The sequence below is a fragment of the Periplaneta americana genome, chromosome 1 (assembly GCF_040183065.1).
Source record: "Periplaneta americana isolate PAMFEO1 chromosome 1, P.americana_PAMFEO1_priV1, whole genome shotgun sequence".
NCBI lineage: Eukaryota > Metazoa > Arthropoda > Insecta > Blattodea > Blattidae > Periplaneta > Periplaneta americana.
Genome location: NC_091117.1, coordinates 571146 through 590857, shown reverse-complemented (window position 1 = coordinate 590857; position 19712 = coordinate 571146). Strand labels below are relative to the sequence as shown.

Sequence of the window (19712 nt, the reverse complement as noted above, 5' to 3'; positions counted from 1 at the left end):
AGTCTCAATGTAAAATAACATTGTTCTTCATAATAAAATTCGTTTTTGATAATTTTCTAGAAAGGCCTCTCCAAAATATACCAATCAACTTTAACTATACGTAACGAACCTAACCTAACTACCAAACTGTTTAATTTAATAATGCCGCAGTAATTAGGTTAGGTTTGTTTCTGTGTGTTGTTATTCTTGGTTGGTGTATTTGTGTCATACGCTTTCTAAGAAACTACCAAGTTTTTGTGTAACACATATTTACACAGTCAGTCAGATGTTAAAATGAAATATAAAGCATGCTACAGTGAAGTTATTTTGTGTAGGTATTTGACTGCTGGTGGAACTTTCCATGTGAAATCGGACAGCACAACCTGTACAACAGTGTAATTCCTAAAAAAAAAATATGTATAGAGGGATAGGAGATACCTATACTTTATTGTGTGGTTTAAATGCATTGGTTTTCGTGTTTTAATGAGTTACATCTATCTTAATTCTGTAAAAATTTCCAGTTTGAAACTTGAAACGACTTGTGATAGACATTCCAACAAAAGTTCATATTATAGCTGAGAGTACGGTCTTCATAATTTGTCCACACCTGTGGAGTAACGGTTAGTGCGTCTGTCCGCAAAACCAGGTGGCCCAGGTTCGATTCCCGGTTGGGGCAAGTTACCTGGTTGAGGTTTTTTTTCCGAGGTTTTCTCTCAACCCAATACGAGCAAATGTTGGGTAACTTTCAGTGCTGAACCCTGGACTCATTTCACCAGCATTATCACCTTCATCTCATTCAGACATTAAATAACCTAAGATGTTGAAAAGCATCGTAAATTAACCTACTAAAAAAATCTTCATAATTATCCATGCACCATATTTTATATTAATATTTAATAGGGGTATAAGTAGATATGTCAATATTTGATAGACTTTCTCATGGAAAACAATTACTTAAAAATACCAACTGGTTCCTCTCTCTCTAAAGAAATTATATCAATTTTAATTTCCGTGTTGCATAAAGAAGTGCTCCTGTAAAAAAATAATTCCGTTAAATTATATTAGCTACGCCTGAGTCCCGAATTGGGTGATGGTGAGCACTCGCTTCGCTCTGTATGCATGATGTGAGCAAGTACGTTTCTCCGCTGCTAGCAGAACGGCAGATGAGTTTGTCCAAGTGTGTGTCCATGTGAAATGAGATGGAAAATTAGGAAAATTTACCTAACAATTTCTAATTGACATAATACTTACTTACTTACTGGCTTTTAAGGAACCCGGAGGTTAATTGCCGACCTCACATAAGCCTGCCATTGGTCCCTATCCTGAGCAATATTAATCCAGTCTCTATCATCATATCCCACCTCCCTCAAATCCATTTTAATATTATCTTCCCATCTATGTCTCGGCCTCCCCAAAAGTCTTTTTCCCTCCGGCCTCCCAACTAACACTATATGCATTTCTGGATTCGCCCATACGTGCCATATGCCCTGCCCATATCAAACGTCTGGATTTAATGTTCCTAATTATGTCAGGTGAAGAATACAATGCGTGCAGTTCTGCGTTGTATAACTTTCTCCATTCTCCTGTAACTCCATCCCTCTTAGCCCCAAATATTTTCCTAAGCACCTTATTCTCAAACACCCTTAACCAATGTTCCTCTCTCAAAGTGAGAGTTCAAGTTTCACAACCATAAAGAACAACCGGTAATATAACTGTTTTATAAATTCTAACTTTCAAATTTTTTGACAGCAGACTGGATGATAAAAGCTTCTCAACCGAATAATAACAGATATTTCCCATATTTATTCTGCGTTTAATTTACTGTTACTGTTGCTCCAAGATATTTCAATTTTTCCACCTCTTCAAAATATAAATTTCCAATTTTTATAGTTACATTTCGTACAATATTCTCGTCAGAAGACGTAATCACATACTTTGTCTTTTCGGGATTTATTTCCAAACCTATCTCTTTACTTGCTTCCAGTAAAATTCCCGTGTTTTCCCTAATCGTTTGTGGATTTTCTCCTAACATATCCACGTCATCCGCATGGACAAGCAGCTGATGTAACCCGTTCAATTCCAAACCCTGTTATTCTGGACTTTCCTAATGGCATACTCTAGAGCAAAGTTAAAAAGTAAAGGTGATAGTGCATCTCCTTGCTTTAACCCACAGTGAATTGAAAGTGTTTCTGACAGAAATTGATGTATACGGACTCTGCTACGTTTTACTGAGATACATTTTAATTAATCGAACTAGTTTCTTGGGAATAGCAAATTCAATAAGAATATCATATAAAACTTGTCTCTTAACCGAGTCATATGCCTTTTTGAAATCTATGAATAACTGATGCACTGTACCCTTATACTCCCATTTTTCTCCATTATCTGTCGAATACAAAATAACTGATCAATAGTTGATCTATTACCCCTAAAACTACATTGATGACCCCCAATAATTTCATCTAGATATGGAGTTAATCTTCTCAAAAGAATATTGGAGAAAATTTTGTACGATGTCAACAAAAGTGATATTCCTCGAAAGTGTAATTGTCTATATATATATTTTAATTATGGTTTATTTAACGATATTTTTTTCGACGAATTTCACAGTTGTCTGATTTCACATGGAATGTCCCTGGTGTGAATGAGTGACGAACTTAAACTTACATGAATTACAAGAGATCTGAACTGTTGCCCCTCCATTCGCAAACATTGTCTAAACCTCATAAAAAAAAAAGATTTTGGAAGATCTATACTATTTCTTCAGTGTCACATGCTCTGTGTTTTTTAACTACCCTATGAACAAAGGCAGATGATGGGACTGCACTGGTAAAAAAAAAATCATTACTTAAGCCTGTGCTAGACATTTTAATGTTTTCCAACCCTGCCCCTATTTAGTTCAGTGTCCCTCTAGTTAGTATGTAGCAATTCTTAAATTGTTTCTTATCCAGGAATGACGAAGCAATTTTTAGGGCCAAAGATAAATAGGCCTACTTAGTGGGATAATCCTGGTAGATAGCTGTTCAGGCAGATGGATTTCCAATCCCTGATAATGACCCCCAAACATTGGATACAGGATGTTCCACATTAAATGGATGTGCTTTCTACAGTATGTAGTGTGGAAGTCTGCATGGACTTTGAAGAACAATTCCAGAAAGTAAGGCCATTAGGCTTAAAAATTTAATATGATTTTTTCTGGAACCTTGTAACGTCATTCACATCTATAATGGGTGCTTGTAATATTTTAATCACCAATTTGAATTACTTTTTGCTATAGAAGTCAGTTTTCCCTCCTTTTGTATATATGCACCTGAGAGTTTTTCAGCATTGATAATGTGTCCTTTCTCGAGTAGGTAATTGAAGCTTTATTGATCACAGAATTAAAAATAAAGAAATATTCGTGTAAGAAGGTTACTGTTAATTTGTATCATAATATGATTATTTTTAAAATTCACTATGACGTTCAACTTAAGCATAACAATTGTTAACATTAATGTTATAAATAAATTAGCTGCAATGTATGACTTGAGGCTTTCCTGGCGTTTGATATAGAATAACTCTTCTCGGGTTCTCAGCCAGGTGAGTTGGAGATTAGCTTCCAAGCTTTCGACGGCTAGCTCTGGCATCTTCTTCAGGGATATTGTCTTGGAAAGCTCTACAATATCTACCAAGTCTAGAAGAATTGTCCATTTATATTGTAATACTTATTTTTACAATTTTACTGTTCTGATTCATAATTTAAATGCGATTATAATTTTCTTGCATAATTTAAACAGAGATAAATAAATGTAATTTGAAACATTACATCAGTAAAATTATTTGAAATGTCTGTTTTGCGTGTTAATTACATTTAACAAGCTCTCAGACTCATTACAGGATTCCAATAGATTCTATGAGATTCCTCACTAATATTAACAGCATCAAAATGACAATAGAAGAAAAAGCACTGATTCAATATGAAAAACTTATCAGATTACCAGGAAACAATTGGCATTCATACAGTCCTCTCTGTAGATTGAAAACTCAAAAAAGTTTCATATTCATTGTTCAAGAATTAAAACAGAAAATCAATATCCCGAATTTAAAAGAAAACTTACAAATTAAACCAAACACTTTAACTCTATTAAATATAGAATATAATCTAAATTTAACACAAGAAATACTGAAATCAGAAGTAACATTGAAATACTGAAACAATTGTCTTTAGAGACCATTAATATTAGGTACCCTCCACAAAACTGGCTTCATTTATACACTGACGGATCCTTGATCTCCAGAGAACAAGGTGCCGGTGCAGGTGTTACGTGCTGTCTCTTCTCACTTTATAGATCACTTGGATATGGAACAACAAGTTTTGATGGAGAAATCATTGCAATAAGTGAAAGTCTCAGGAATCTTCTATGCCACATCAATAAATTTAAGAATGCAGTTATATTGTCAGACTCCAAAACAGCTATTCTATCAATAGTCTCTAAACACACACCTTCATCTCAAACAGCAGAAATAACTAAAATGCTCTCTCAATTAATATCACTCAATAAAAGAATTGTATTCCAATGGATACCATCCCATTGTGGAATCCTGGGAAACGAGAATGTGGATGCTTTAGCAAAGAAGGGCAGCACTGCTACTTACAGACCTGTTACTAAATCTACGTATTACTCTGTGAAGAGATTTATTAAATCTACATACTTAGACTTCGACAAACAAAATTTGATAACACAATCCCAAGGGAAAAAATGGAACTCTCTGCATCAAAATCCACAGTTAATTCCCGATTTACCACGAAAATCGTCTGTAGCTGCATTTAGATTGGCAACAGGCCATGATTGTTTGGCCAAACACCTGCATAGAATTGAAATTATTAGTCCCCTAACTGCCCATTGTGCAACTCAAACCAAGAAATGGATTCGGAACACCTCAAAATCTGTGCTTCAATGGCTGGCCATGATAATATCTTTGAAAAATATTGGAGTGCAAGAGGTCAAATGACTTTATTGTCAAACGCCTGGCATTAGAAAACAACAACACATTTAACAAAAGTGTTAATGATTGTAAAAAAGGTAATCATATCAGATTCATAAATTATATTCATATTGCCATTTTACTATACAACTTCAGAGAAATTCATCATTAAATATTTCATTATAAAATCTGTGTCCATATCACGTTACATCAGTAACAATGAAGTTCTTATGCATCTTGATTACACAACTTTTAACACTGTATCACTTCGGAATATGTATTATATGACCAAGACCAACAACGACCAGTTCTGAGGAAGACCCATAAAAGGTCGAAACCTGTAAACCAGGTGCAATAGAATTTAACACAAGAAAATCATATAATACATATTCCAAAGTTTTTATTCTTTATGAGGAAAAATAAAATTAAACAATCAAACGCTTGTTGCATATCTACATAAAGCCCATTGATAACTGAAACAGGAGTTTATCGTTGAGAGAGAGGAGCACTACGTCAGTAACTGTGGAATTGCTCTGAAATAAATTGATTCACATACGAATTATTGAATTGTTAGAGAATTAAGAAAGGGCATGTTGGAAAGAGAAGTTTCTTTTTCTCGAGCATCTGTACTGGACAGTACTTGCTGCATTTTCGTTACTTGTCCGACACAAACTCTCAGTTACTTTAACCTTTAATATGTAACAGTCGTCTGGGTGTCGCACTTTCCAGGATCTTCCCACCACACAAAGGTGGATCTATGAGGAAGAGGCACGGAGGGAAAAGGAAAGAGATAAAATTGATCTGGAAAACAAGTTTACAACACAAGGCAAGAGCTACGCAGAGCTTGAGAGAGAGAGGAACGAAGTCATTGGTCAGCAGATGAAGATGGTTCAGGAAATAGAAGGCACAGTTCGCAAACTAGATTATAACACAGGTATGCATTGTATTATTATTATTATTATTATTATTATTATTATTATTGTTATTATTATTATTATTATTGTTATTATTATTATTGTTATTATTATTATTATTATTGTTGTTATTGTTATTATTATTGTTATTATTATTATTATTGTTATTATTATTGTTATTATTATTGTTATTATTATTATTATTATTATTGTTATTATTATTGTTATTATTATTATTATTATTATTATTATTATTGTTATTATTATTATTATTATTATTATTATTATTATTGTTATTGTTATTATTATTATTGTTATCATTCGGTCGTGAGCCGTCATGCTGTTCGGTTGTGTGTGCGTGTAGCTCCCATAACTTGCAGCGTACAGCAGGTGCATCGAAGTTGTAATTTGGATATGGCGCCTAGTAAAGACGTCTGTCTTGTGTGTAACTTGCCTTTCTTTGGAAGGCAAAAGTTTCTGAAGTGTGCAGGGCCTTGTGGTCTTCGTTATCATCTCGATTGCCTAAATATTGGTGAGGCCGAGTATGATATCTACATGCAGAGTGGCAGTTCTATTTTTAAGTGTAAAAAGTGTGTGAGTGCAATGAAATCAACACAGGGGGACAACACGCCAGTGCGTCCTACTGCTCCAGGTGAGAAGAAGGTGATCTCACCTACAAAGAAAGTCGTTTCACCTACAAGGGATCTCAACCTACCGAGCCTGCCTTCAGTAGATTCACTTTCCGTCCAGGTTGAAACTGTTCGTTTAAATAGTGTGAACATTCTGGACACAGTGAGTGACATTTTGGAATAAGTGAAGAGTCTCCAAAAGGAGATGATTGAACTTAAGAACGAAAATGCGGCTCTGAAAATTCAGGTGGCAGAAATTTTTATGAAAACTAATTCTAATGTACTCACTAAAAAGGGTAATGTCCCTTCTGAATCAATGCAATATGAATCTGTGCAAGCTAAGGGCCCTAGGAAGTCTTACACTGAACTTGCTAATGAAAATTCGATCCTAAATGTCCAAATGGCAGAAATGTTATCAAAGGGGTGCTGCCCCCCGAAATCATCTCATAGTATTTCTCCTATGGGTCAGTCTAATGACCCCATTAAGAAATCATATAGCAAGGTAGTGTCTGTGAACAAAGCTGCTGACAACTTGCATACTTGCAATTCTGATGCGTCAGCAACAAGCAAATCTGTGTCAACAACTCCTCCTGCTAATGATAGACATAACAATATTGAACTAAATCAGGCCAATGCTTCAACTTCTGCCAACGTATCTGATGGTTTTCAATTAGTTACTCGCAAAAAATATAAAAAAAGAGAACCTAAAGTTGGAACATTGGCCATGAGTAGCATTGAAATGGCCCCTGAGAGAATTAAAACTAAATCTCTATTTGTTTCGAGATTTAGTTCCAAAGTCAACACAAACAGTATAGAGGACTCCCTGAAGAATCAACTTCAGCTAAGATCTCTTGTTGTAACTAAACTAAAAACCAAATATCTATCATATTCTTCCTTTCACATCACTGTTGATGTGAGGGATTTCGATTCCATTAACAAACCTGAAGTTTGGCCTGCTGGTTGTCTAATTGCACCATTTTATGGTAAATTAAAGCCTGAGCAGCACTTTGCGCATTCTGCTAATTCGAACTCTGTTGATTCTCAGGGAAATGCCTCTTAGTCTTAGTCTTGCTCGCTCTCATTTTCAATGTTCAGTTCTATTAATCATCTCGAGATTTTCTACCAAAATGTTCGTGGACTTAACACTAAAGTTGATGAAATTTTTCAGAATATAGTGAGTTATAATGATCTCATTATCTGTCTCACTGAAACATGGTTATCTGAGTCAGTTATTAATTCTAATTTATTTCCAAATAACTATACTGTGTTTCGTGCAGATAGACTGTTTGAAGACACTAACAAAAAAAGAGGTGGTGGTGTCCTAACAGCGATTAGCAACCAGTTACCTTTTACTAAAAGACGTTTTGACTTAGAAATTATTAGTGAATGCGTTTGGGTTGAACTTAGAATGACTGATGGTTTTAATCTGTTATTAGGTAACCATTATTTCTCTCCTGATACAGATCACATTCACTTAAAATCTTATCTTAATTTTCTTGAAAAAAATCTCGACACTCATAATTTTAGAATAGTAATCCTTGGTGATTTTAATACTCCTGTTATGGACTGGTCAACTGGTTCCAATCTTAATGATACTCATTATTACTCTAAAATTAAGGCTAAGGATTTATATTCCTCGTCCTGCCTTCTTGGATTAATTCAAATTAACTCTACCGTTACGAGTAAAAAGCTTCTTGATTTGGTTTTTACTAATGATAAAAACAGTACAGTTTAAACTTGCCGATCACTCTCTAGTTTTAGAGGATACTTATCACCCATCTATCTCTATTTATATTGAAGTAAAATTATCGTTACCGGAGCACTCTCTAATCAGTTCTTATTTAAATTATTCTCAAGGTGATTATCTGAACCTTTATTCTATTCTATACAATTATGATTGGACTAGCATATATCAGACTACTGATGTAAACACTGCTGCAAATTCCTTGTCTCAAATTATAAACAATGCTATATCCCTTTGTGTCCCTGTCACCTTTGTTAAAAAATCGCACTATCCTAAATGGTTTTCAAACGATTTACGTCAGCTTATAAAGAAAAAAAATAAAGCTCATAAAAATTACAAAAAATATAAAACTGATCATCATTATCAAATTTTTTCTAATCTTAGAAAACAAGTCAAAGCCATGATTAAATCTGATAAATTCAAATGGTTACAATCAATTGATGATAACCTAAAGCATGAACCAAATAAATTTTGGAAATATGTAGAAACTTTTCGAAAAACTAATAGTAATCCCACAGAACTAATAATAAATGGCGTTCACATCACAGATGAAAAAGAAATTGCAAATGCATTTGCTAGTCAATTTAAATCTGTTCAACAAAATTGTAACTCTAATTTCATTACTTATGATTCTAATATTACTGACTGTTTGTCCCTGCCTAATATTACATTCGATGATGTAAATAAAGCTATTAAAAAGCTAAAGCCTAATAAATGTAAAGGTACTGATAGCATTCCTAATTTTATAATCAAGGGTTGCTCTAATATTTTCTTGCCTGTTTTAACTTTTTTGTTCAATCTTAGCTTAAAAACAGGAATTTACCCGTCACTTTGGAAGGAAGCATCCATTATTCCAGTTTTCAAAAATGGTAATAAAAACAGTGTTATTAATTATAGACCCATTTCTATCCTAAACAATTTTTCTAAAATTTTTGAAAAAATTATCCACAAACACATTTCATTTTATGTTAAAAATAAGATCAATTCGGCCCAACATGGATTTACAAGAGGGAAATCTACTACTACTAATTTAGTTTCCTATCTTAATCTCATAATGCCTATAGTTGAAAATCAAGGTCAAATTGACTCAATTTATTTTGATTTTAGCAAAGCATTTGATGTTGTTCCTCACAAAATTTTATTAAATAAATTAAGTAATTTTGGTCTCTCCACTAACTATGTTAATTGGTTTGAAAATTATTTAACAGATAGACAGTCTTGTGTTCGACTAGGTAATTCTCTCTCGGTTCCATTTAATAGTTTATGCGGTGTTCCTCAAGGGTCTACATTGGGACCTCTCTTATTTTTATTATTTATAAATGATTTAAGTAAAAGAATAAGTTCTAGCTGCCTTTTGTTTGCGGATGATCACAAAATCTTTCGCAAAATTAATAGTTTGGTTGATTGTCAAATTCTTCAAAATGACATTAATTCAATTTCACAATGGTCTGTTGAAAATGGAATGAAAATTAATCAATCCAAAACTTTTGTTATTTCCTTTTCACGGAAAACTATCTCCCTAAAATTTAACTATTCTCTCAGTAATGTCGTAATTACTAGGACAGATTGTATTAGAGATCTTGGTGTCCTACTTGATTCAAAATTATATTTCCATGATCATGTGCAATATATTTATACCCATTCGTTAAGAATGCTTGGTCTAATTAGGTCTATAACTTATTCTTTTTCCACTCCTATGTGTTTATTAATTTTATACTATACGTTGGTTAGATCCAAGCTTGAATATGCATCTGTTGTATGGAACTCCATTACTTCCACTGACTCGGCTAAATTGGAGAATATCCAAAGAAAATTTATTTCCTTGTGTTCTTATAGATTTTTACCAAATTCCGATTATAACTATGAGATTAAATGCAATTATTTCAATTGCGGTAGTTTGTTCACCAGACGTCAGGATCTTGATTATTTATTTTTTTGCAAAGTCATTAAGGGTGATATTGATTGTGAATCTTTCATAAGCAATATCAGTCTTCGTATTCCTGCTAATGGTTTAAGATTTCATAAATTGTTTTATAATAAGAATCCTAAATCTCTCTCTCCGGTCTGCAGATGCATTAAATATGCTAATTTGCATGGATTCAACTTGGATCCATTTAATGTGTAGTATATCTTTGAGTTTTAACTCACTGATCTAATTTTAATAATTATTTGTCCATATATTTCTTGCATTTGGTCTATTGATTCATGTAGACCATTCCATTATTTCAATTCTCATTGTACTAATTTTATAATTTTATAATTATTATTTGATCAATGATTGATGTAGACCATTATATTGTTTGTATTTCATCTCATTGCCATTTTCTATCATTCATTCTCATCATCATTTGTTGTTTTGTTCTGTTTTGTATCGTGCAAAACTGTAATTGGCCTTGTGCTGTTGTTTTTTGCACGTTAATATTCTAAATAAATAAATAAATAAATAAATAAATAAATAAAATTATTATTATTATTATTATTATTATTGTTATTGTTGTTATTATTATTGTTATTATTATTATTATTATTGTTATTATTATTATTATTATTGTTATTGTTATTGTTAGTGTTATTATTATTATTATTATTGTTATTATTATTATTGTTATTATTATTATTATTGTTATTATTATTTTATTGTTGTTATTATTGTTATTATTATTATTATTATTATTATTATTATTGTTATTGTTATTATTGTTATCGTTATTATTATTATTGTTATTATTATTATTATTATTATTATTATTATTATTATTATTATTATTATTATTATTATTATTATTATTGCTGCTGCTGACCACTTTATTTCATCTGATTTGCTTTAACCCTTTTCCATTATTCTCGCATTTCTGTTTTCTTTCTTCATTCACTAGGCTGCCTGTGTTCAATTAATGCTCTAAGTTCCTTTTTAGGGAGTTTACGTTCTTAAATGTCTAGCTGAGTAATCCCCACTTCTTGTGTACCTCTTTGACCCAAACTCCTGTAGTTTTCCTGTTAGTTACTCATTCGGGCCATACAACCATAGAAAGTAATCCCTCTTTTTCTGATTGTGTGTACATGTCGTATTCTATATTCACTGTTTTCTTTAATCAGGCCTAAATATTTCTCAGGATTTTCCTTTTCTTATTTTCTAGATTTTCAATTAGGCCTTTTTTTATTAATTTTGAGGCATTCTGCTGCATACAATGTCCTATCTTTGGTTTAAAGGGCAATGATTTTTATTATACACTCCTTTATTTAGTTGGTTCGCTATTTCCACTTGTTGATTGTTGATGAGAAGGCTTCTGTTCAGAAATGTTAGGTTTTATCCATTCTCCTATAGTCCCGTTGCTCCTATTTCTGACAGCCAATCACATTGCAGGTCGGCTACATTTAAACGTGTGTGTGTCTTATGATTCGCTGCTGATGACGTTATGCACTCGAAAAATGCTTAATATAGTCGCCCGCCATTTTGGCTCTTTTGTTGGCGTTTGCAGAAAGCACACAAGGACGTTATTTGCCGCTCAATTATTTGCTCAATTACAGTGTGTTTGATTTATTATCATGGAAGCTACGACATGATGATGTTTAACTGTGCGTCTGGTAGTTCGGCAATGAAAGAACGAAATTACTTAGCTAGACTGTATAAGTCTTCACTTCCTAAGGCGTAAGCAAAGAGGAGGAGTCACAGTGACGTGACGGTAAACATTTAAACTTCTTTGTCTGTTTAATTTTTCCTTGGTTTACACTTACCTCTCTAGGTGCCAATTTAATGTTCGTTATGAATCAGTGTTATATGTAGCTAGATGGCGATGTATGCAATGGAGGGGGAAAGGAACTGGCACCCTACCCCATTATCGCCTGGCCTAGTTCAGACCTGTCTTCACAGAGTTGACAAACAACGTGAACTCAGTTTTCTCGTATGAAATTTGAGGACAGCCTTTGCTGCTTGTATGGCCAACTGATATGTTTTATGGCTTTTTCTACTGAATCTGAAAAATATTGTGGTCATCTGTGAAGGTCATGCAATCGGTCATCACTTTCTCTTTTTACATCCAAGTCTTAACTCAGTTTCACCTCCTTCTGTACTTAGGTCTTTGTGCCACTCTCTCAAATACGTAATTAAAGAGTAGGGACAAAAGTCCATCACCCTGTCGAACCCCAATTTGAATTTCACCTGACAACTTTTTGTAATGTTGGTAGCGAGAGTTGCGACGTTGCCACAGTGACTACTGACTTAACTTGTGCGAAGTTTGCTATTCTGCTCTGTTAATTGAAATGGTAATTATTATGTAACTTTTAATTATAATCAATAATAATAGATTAATTACGTAACTTAAATATTGTGTTTGTATTATATTCATATAACTTTTGATTATAATAATTAGAGCTGTTATTCGACCGTAACTTTTGATTAACAGAATGTCTTTAAACGATTAATCGACCAGTTAATCGAAATTTAATCGATTTTAAACAGTGTTTTTTAATAAAAACACCTAATATCATTTCGTAATAGTGCCATATGCTATAAAGAAGAAGACACATATACGAGTTTTCAGGCTTTCACGGTGACCGTGGTCAGAATTAGGCTTTTGTGTATTCCACTATATGCTGGAACTTGACATTTGCAATGTTTTGGGGCTACATACAGGTTCCACCATCCTGCTCTGGACGACTGAGTGCTGGAAAATATGAACATGTATTTTAATAAAACGGAGCTATAAGTAATTGATTCTGGAATAATAAAACCAATTTTAACATAAAGGAGAAAAAATTTCAGCATTGTTTTACAAAAACGAGTAGTTAATATGACTTATGATGCAACAGGTTTCCAAGTCAGAGGAGCATCATTTCGAAGTGAGTTTTCTCCATCTTAGTATTTTTGTCGTGAAATGAAATAATCCCGTCTCCTCTGGCCACACTTGCTTTTTAACACTATAATAAGATGAGTGAAAACTCGTCTTGTTACGTTATCATTGCAAATTTTAATTCTGCTTCATAGAATATAGAAAAAGTACTACATGTTCAAATTTTAAGAATGGAGAAAACTGGTTTGAAGTCATGCTACTAATGATGTGTGTTATTAGAATGTAGTGAAATACTTGAGAGGACTTACATTCAGAAGTGAGGTTATATTAGTACGTAAGATATATTGAGTTATTACACGTAAGCAGGGCAGAGATACAGGAGGTTCGTGGGCGCAATAAAAATATTGATATAAAAGATGCTGATATCTACATCAACAACGTTTATGAGGAGCTAAGACAATTAAGGGATTATTTCGAAGAAATTAAGTACAGAACTTGCACTTTGATGGGGAATAGAACCTAATTTTCCAAAGAAGAGACTTTGACGAACTTAGCCAAGACGAAAGGATCGAAGATAGTGAAAAAAATTTCAAAGTTGAGGTTTATTTTAAAGTGTTGGATATTCTAATTTCCCGAATGAGAGAACGTTTTGAGTCCTTCAGACAAGTAATAAACAAATTTAAAGTTTTGAGTCCCAAAATTTGAGACAGTTAAAAATACAATATGCTTAATAGGGGTCTGATGGATTCTTTCCCTCAACGAACGATTAGTTTCCGTTCAATTCTGAGAAAGGAAATAAACATCAGACAGCTATCCAAAGCCATTAAAATTCAACTTTGTCTGCCAGCTTCCCTGATGTTTGCATGGCTTACATTTTATTTATCACATTGCCCATGACGAGTGCGATGGCTGAGAGATCATTCTGAAAACTGAAGCTAATTAAGAGCTGCAATGTCACAGGAGTGACTCAGTGGACTTCCTATTTTGAGCATTGAAAACGATATGGCTGGGGAGGCAGATTTTAATCTGATTATCAATTCATTTGCAAAATCGAAGTCCCGAGTAAAGAAATTTTAGAATCTTTCGTAAAAACAATACTTTTTTTAAGCATTTCTTTGACTTTTGTAAAAAGTTGTGTAATATGTTATACTATTTATCGATGCATTAGGCATTTTATCTTTTTTATTAAAACAAAAGTTATGTATAAAAAAATAATACAACCATCTACATTTAAAAAAAATGTAAAGTTATTAACAATGAAGTGCCATGATAACCTGAGAGCTAAATTGAGGGGGAAGCTAAAGGGAGCAGACTGTTTTAAGCAGTGGGCGGGGGGGAGGGGAATGAAACTAAGGTCCACCACTGTGCGTAAGTAATCGTTTGGAATAGGCATTATTATTATTATTATTATTATTATTATTATTATTATTATTATTATTGTTTGCAAGTGACCAGGCTCCTAATTTGGTAAGATGCTACTTTCAAAGGCTTAGGTGAAAATAATAGTGGAAGCGACTGCAATGATTAACTTACTTAAACTGTATGGTTCATATCTGAAGTTGAATATCTTTTTCTCATTATGAAAAATTACTTTTTGTGTTCACTGCAGAAGACAAAATTCCTCTCCTCTGACCGTAGTAAATGACCTGATTTACGTTTGTTTCTTGAATGGTAGTTCATGATGAATGAATATCATTGCTAACATGAAAGACATGATGCCAATTTTTATATGCAGCGGATGGTCTGCATTAAATTTAGAAGGATAATTTAATACTGTACCATATGTTGGTTGGTAGCAAACTGAGCTTTGTTGTCATAGTGCTGTCTGAAGTAATCACCGACATATTCTCATATAGAGTGAAAGGTATTTTTTGTTTCTTCAAGTTACTTGATTCCTTATTAGTTAATAGCCTTTACTTGTGTCTAATGGTTTTGTTTTATCACTTTCACAGTTATTGAACTTTCTTTAGTTCGCCTTCACTTGTGTATATGTTTGGCATGTGTTTATTTGTATTTAATACTTTCACTACATCCCAACTTGAATTTGTCGATGTGCACAGAGTATCTTGACGACTGAATCTGAATGATGTGTGTTTTATTTGCTCAGTTCTGCCAACCTACACGTTCTACTTGATACACGTGAACTACTATTGCCGCCAGGAAAACGGGAACTACACACCATGTGAAATAGCATTAGCAGAATTCAATTTTGCAGATGGCGTCAGGCGAACTTATCACACATTGATAAATCCAGGTGAGTGAAATTCCATTTCCCAGCCAGTGTTAAATGGCCACATTGATAATGAAAGTTTTACAAAACATGGTGATGTTATAAAGATAGTTGGCAACACAGTTCGCTTAGCTGAGTCTGCCAGCCAAGCTTGATTGGTTGAAATTTAAGCAATCTTAATTTTCAATCTTGATCGTTACTATTAAAGAAGTTAGGTATGCTGTGTTTCTATTGGCGTAGTTTTCAATGTTTTGTTTGCTAAAATACTTATAAATATAAATATTTCAGTGTACCATGTGAAAACAAGAATTGTTTACTTTTCTTAAAAAGAAAAGATGTATAGAGGAGTCAATGGAAAGTGCATCCGTTGCATTTAATGAGAAAATTCTCAATTGGCTTTAAGAAAAAGTGAAGTCTGTGAACAGATAATTCCGTCTGTGCTATTAATGGTGAGTAATTAATTAAATGAAATGAAAAACAGAAATATAAATGAATGAAAGCTCTATTTCTATAATTGACATCTTGTTGTTGTTGTTCTTCCTCCATCCCTTATGCTGTCAAGCGTCGGGGTAACCTCGGTCTATCCATCTCTGCCACTCCTAGTCTCTTCATTTCTCCCATGTTTCTGTCCAATTCTCTCAATTCTACCCTCCCATGTTATACGTGGTCTTCCTTCCACTCGCATTTCAGAAACCTGTTTTGCTTTCCTTTCCTCTCCCATTCTTTTTAACATGGCCATACCACTTCAATTGGCGTTCCTCCACTACCATGCTATAGCTTTCCTCTGTCCAGCCTCTTCTCGGATTCTTTCATTTCTGATCCTATCTCTTCTGGTTTTCCCTACTACTCTCCTTAGAAATTAGCAGTAATCTTACTCATGTGTTTGTCTTGTAATGCAAGGCTCTCCATACCATACATTATCGAGTTGTAAATCTTCATTTTTGTTTTCTTGCTGATGTCTGACTTTCCTATGATAATATTATTCATTTGGCAGTAGGCTGAAACTGCTTTCTTAGTTGTATTTAACACTTCTTCTTCAATTTTCCCATCACACTGAGATATTCAACAGCTTCTACTTTCTCTAGAGGCATTCCATCACAGACCTTTCTATCCTGCTTTGATACCCACATTACTTCACTTCACTACCATTCTTTTCCTCTTCAGTTCTTCATTCCATTCCAATATTGCATACTGAAGTCTCATTAATATGCATACACTGTTGTCATTCTCCACATACCCAACTTCGTTCTGTGGGTTCGTCATTTACATATTTTTATTTCATCAAAAAATATATTGAAAAGCAATGGGCTGAGGCTATCCCCTTGTTTAATTCCTTTCTCCATTGAAAATTCTCCGGACATTTCACCTTCATTCGAACTATTCCCACCGGTTGCTTTAGACATTCTTCACCGCATTCAGCAGTCTCATTTGCCATTAATGCTTCCCATACATGTTGTCTTGGAATGGAGTCGAATGCAGCTTTCAAATCAAGGAACGCTAGATATAGATCCTTATTCTTAGCTATGCTTTTCTCCATCATTGTTCTTATGGTGTAGATGTGATCCTGTGTCGCCTTCCTGGTCGAAAAGCCATCCGATCCTCTTCCATATCTTCTGAGTCGGATACTTTGTATACTGTGGATGAGAGACAGATGGTCATAGCTGCTCCTTTCTTATGCAGCGGAATAATTATATTCTTCTTCCATTCTATTCTCCTCCCATACTTTCTGGATCAGCTTAGTAAGTTGCTCCGCCATACCTAATTAGCTCTGGGGCTATCCCATCATGACCAGCTGATTTTCCCATCTTAATTGCTATTCCTACTTCAATTAGTTCTATATCTTCATATGGTGCGAACATGATTCCCTCTTCTTCTTGTCCGACCTCAGGTTTTTGGAACTTTTCTTCATAGTATCTTCTAGCACTGCTCCCTTCTCTGATATAAGATTATTTCCTTCCTTGATTGTTCTTGTCTGCTTTCCATATTTCCCTCTTAGTGCCTTTAATATTTTCCAGAAGTTTCTTGTGTTCTTCTCTCTAGCTTTATTCCAAACTGTTCCCAAGATTTCCTTCTTGCTTCATTCACTACACATTTTACTTCATTTCTTCTTATCAGACCATATTCTCTCCTACCTTCTTCTGCTTGAGTACTAATATATCTTTTCCATGCATCCTTCTTGTTTTGCACCTTTTCCTTCACTTCCTCATTCCACCAGCTTGTATCTACTATTGCTTTCCCACACACTTCTTCTGCAGACTGATTTCAGTCCATTGATATCCTCATCCTCAAGTCCCCTTCCTTGCAACCTCGCCATCACCATCTCTGCATATTGGGTCTTTTTACCTTCATTCTGAAATTCTTTCAACTTAATCACCTCAAACTTCTTGTTTTTGGGTTTAATTGGCCTCTCAAACCTAGTACCTATCACTAACAATCTGTGGTCTGTTGCAAGTTCTGCTCCTCTAATGACCTTGACACCCATAATGTTGTAGCTAAAGTAATCTGTAATACTTCAGTCTCATAGGTGATTTTATGTACTCCTTTATGAGGGGAGAATCTCATTTTACAAACCTATGGATCAACAATTGGCTCTCTTCTGACAAAGGAAAAATTTTACAGTCTGTACAAAAGAAACCAAATGACCTGAAAATGTACAAAAACTTGCCCAGACATGTTCAAACATTTTTAACAAGAGCCAGAACAGGTCACATTGTCACTCAATTGTACCTACACCGATTTCACCTTTCTGATAATCCTACTTGTCTGTGGTGTAATAATCATGATGAAGATCTGGAACACATTCTTCTATACTGTCCATCCATAAACCACAAAAGAAGTAAATTAAAATCATCAGTACCAGTTGCAGAAGACACAGCCCTGCAGTATATATTGACTACGCCCCAACTCTGGCTACTAGTAACAGGCATCTGTAATGAACACCGATCAAAATACCCCTCATTTCTCGTGAAAAACAACAACTGAATAGACTACAGTGGACTATAGTGGACTTTATGTTGTCAGCAAACAGCTGGATACATTAAGAAGATTGATTGATTGATTGATTGATTGATTGATTTATGAGGGGAGAAGGAATTTCCCACTAGCAGTTTATTTTCAATACAAAATTCTATTAGTCGCCTACCGTTTTCATTCAGGGTCCTCTCACCTCCATGATTTCACAGACGTCCATGTCCTGTTCTCTTATCCTGCCCAATCCTGGCGTTAAGATCTCCTCCTATTAATACATGACGTCCATTATCTACCTCCTTGTCCACAATCCTTTGGAATTGTACATAAAATTCCTCTTTCTCTAATATATTTGAACCTTCTGTTGGTGCATACACCTGAATGAACGACATTTCAATTTCTGAATCGGGATTTATGACCATTATCCTTGAATTAACTGGTGTCCATCCACTCACTTTAGCTTCAAGCTGATTATACCTACCCATTCTATCCAGAGTACCGTAGAGTATATCCTTCTTCTTCAGTTCAGTAATCCCAAGCATTTCCAGTTTATGACTCTTCATTTCTTGTGTCAGTTCTGCGATTGTTTTTATATTCCGTGTTCCAAATCTCACTTTCCTTTTCCATTGTGGTCGTCGTCATTGTACAGATCTGTCCAATCTGAGGCTATGTTTAAATCTTGGAATCATTTTTACCTCCACATGGGTGATTAGCCCAATGTGAAGTGGTTTGATGGGTAACCTTCCCATTGCCTCCATATTTATACCCCCTGAAGGCAGGGTGACCTAGTTATACCCCCAGGCACTGGGTGTCCATTTTAGTCGCCTCTCACGACATGCATGGACTACATTGGACCATTCTTTAACCTCGGTCACCACACGGGGTATAATCGACATCATTTTTCTATATTCTCTTTTACATAGACTGCCTCTGTTGCTCTTATGTAAGATCTGAATTTTTTATTTTTGCCATCAGTTTAGTGCAAATACCCGATCCCCATTGAGGAATATTAAACACTGGCTGCTGCTGCTGCTACCACCGTTCAGACCAGTCCTCCCTGTTTGAGCTCTGAGATGATGATAATTTTTTGTGTAATTCTTTGATATATCTGTCAGTTTTCCATTGTTGACTGGTCCAAAGATTTTTTTTTTCTGATGGAATCAATTTTATTTTCAGCAGCCATCATATAGTTTCGCGTATGGCTACAAATCGAATGAGTGCTTTGTATAGTGTTGCACAGATGTTTTGCAATATAATAATAACACTGCCAAATACATAATGGAAGCAGCAATAGGCTGTGATTTGAGATTATACAGAATGAAGATGATATAAGTGGTGTGACGTCAACATTGGCAAGTCCGACAGGTGGCCCGTGTAGCTGATGGTGCGTTAGACCAGAGTAACCGATAAGCCTCAAGCATCAGAAACCTATACTACTTCCAAAACTTCAAGTTTATTTTTAGCTCTTGCGTGCGTGTGGGGGTGGGGATGGTG

The 19712-nt window shown here is 34.5% G+C and overlaps 1 protein-coding gene across 1 annotated transcript in view; it reads left to right on the top strand.

Annotated features, from left to right (window-relative positions):
• Window positions 1-19712, top strand: part of LOC138696537 (protein maelstrom homolog) — a 68632-nt gene that overhangs the window by 4185 nt on the left and 44735 nt on the right. The window contains exons 3-4 of the mRNA XM_069821669.1: window positions 5674-5878; window positions 15129-15275. Coding sequence (XP_069677770.1) covers window positions 5674-5878; window positions 15129-15275 — 352 coding nt within the window. The remainder of the gene's footprint in view (window positions 1-5673; window positions 5879-15128; window positions 15276-19712) is intronic.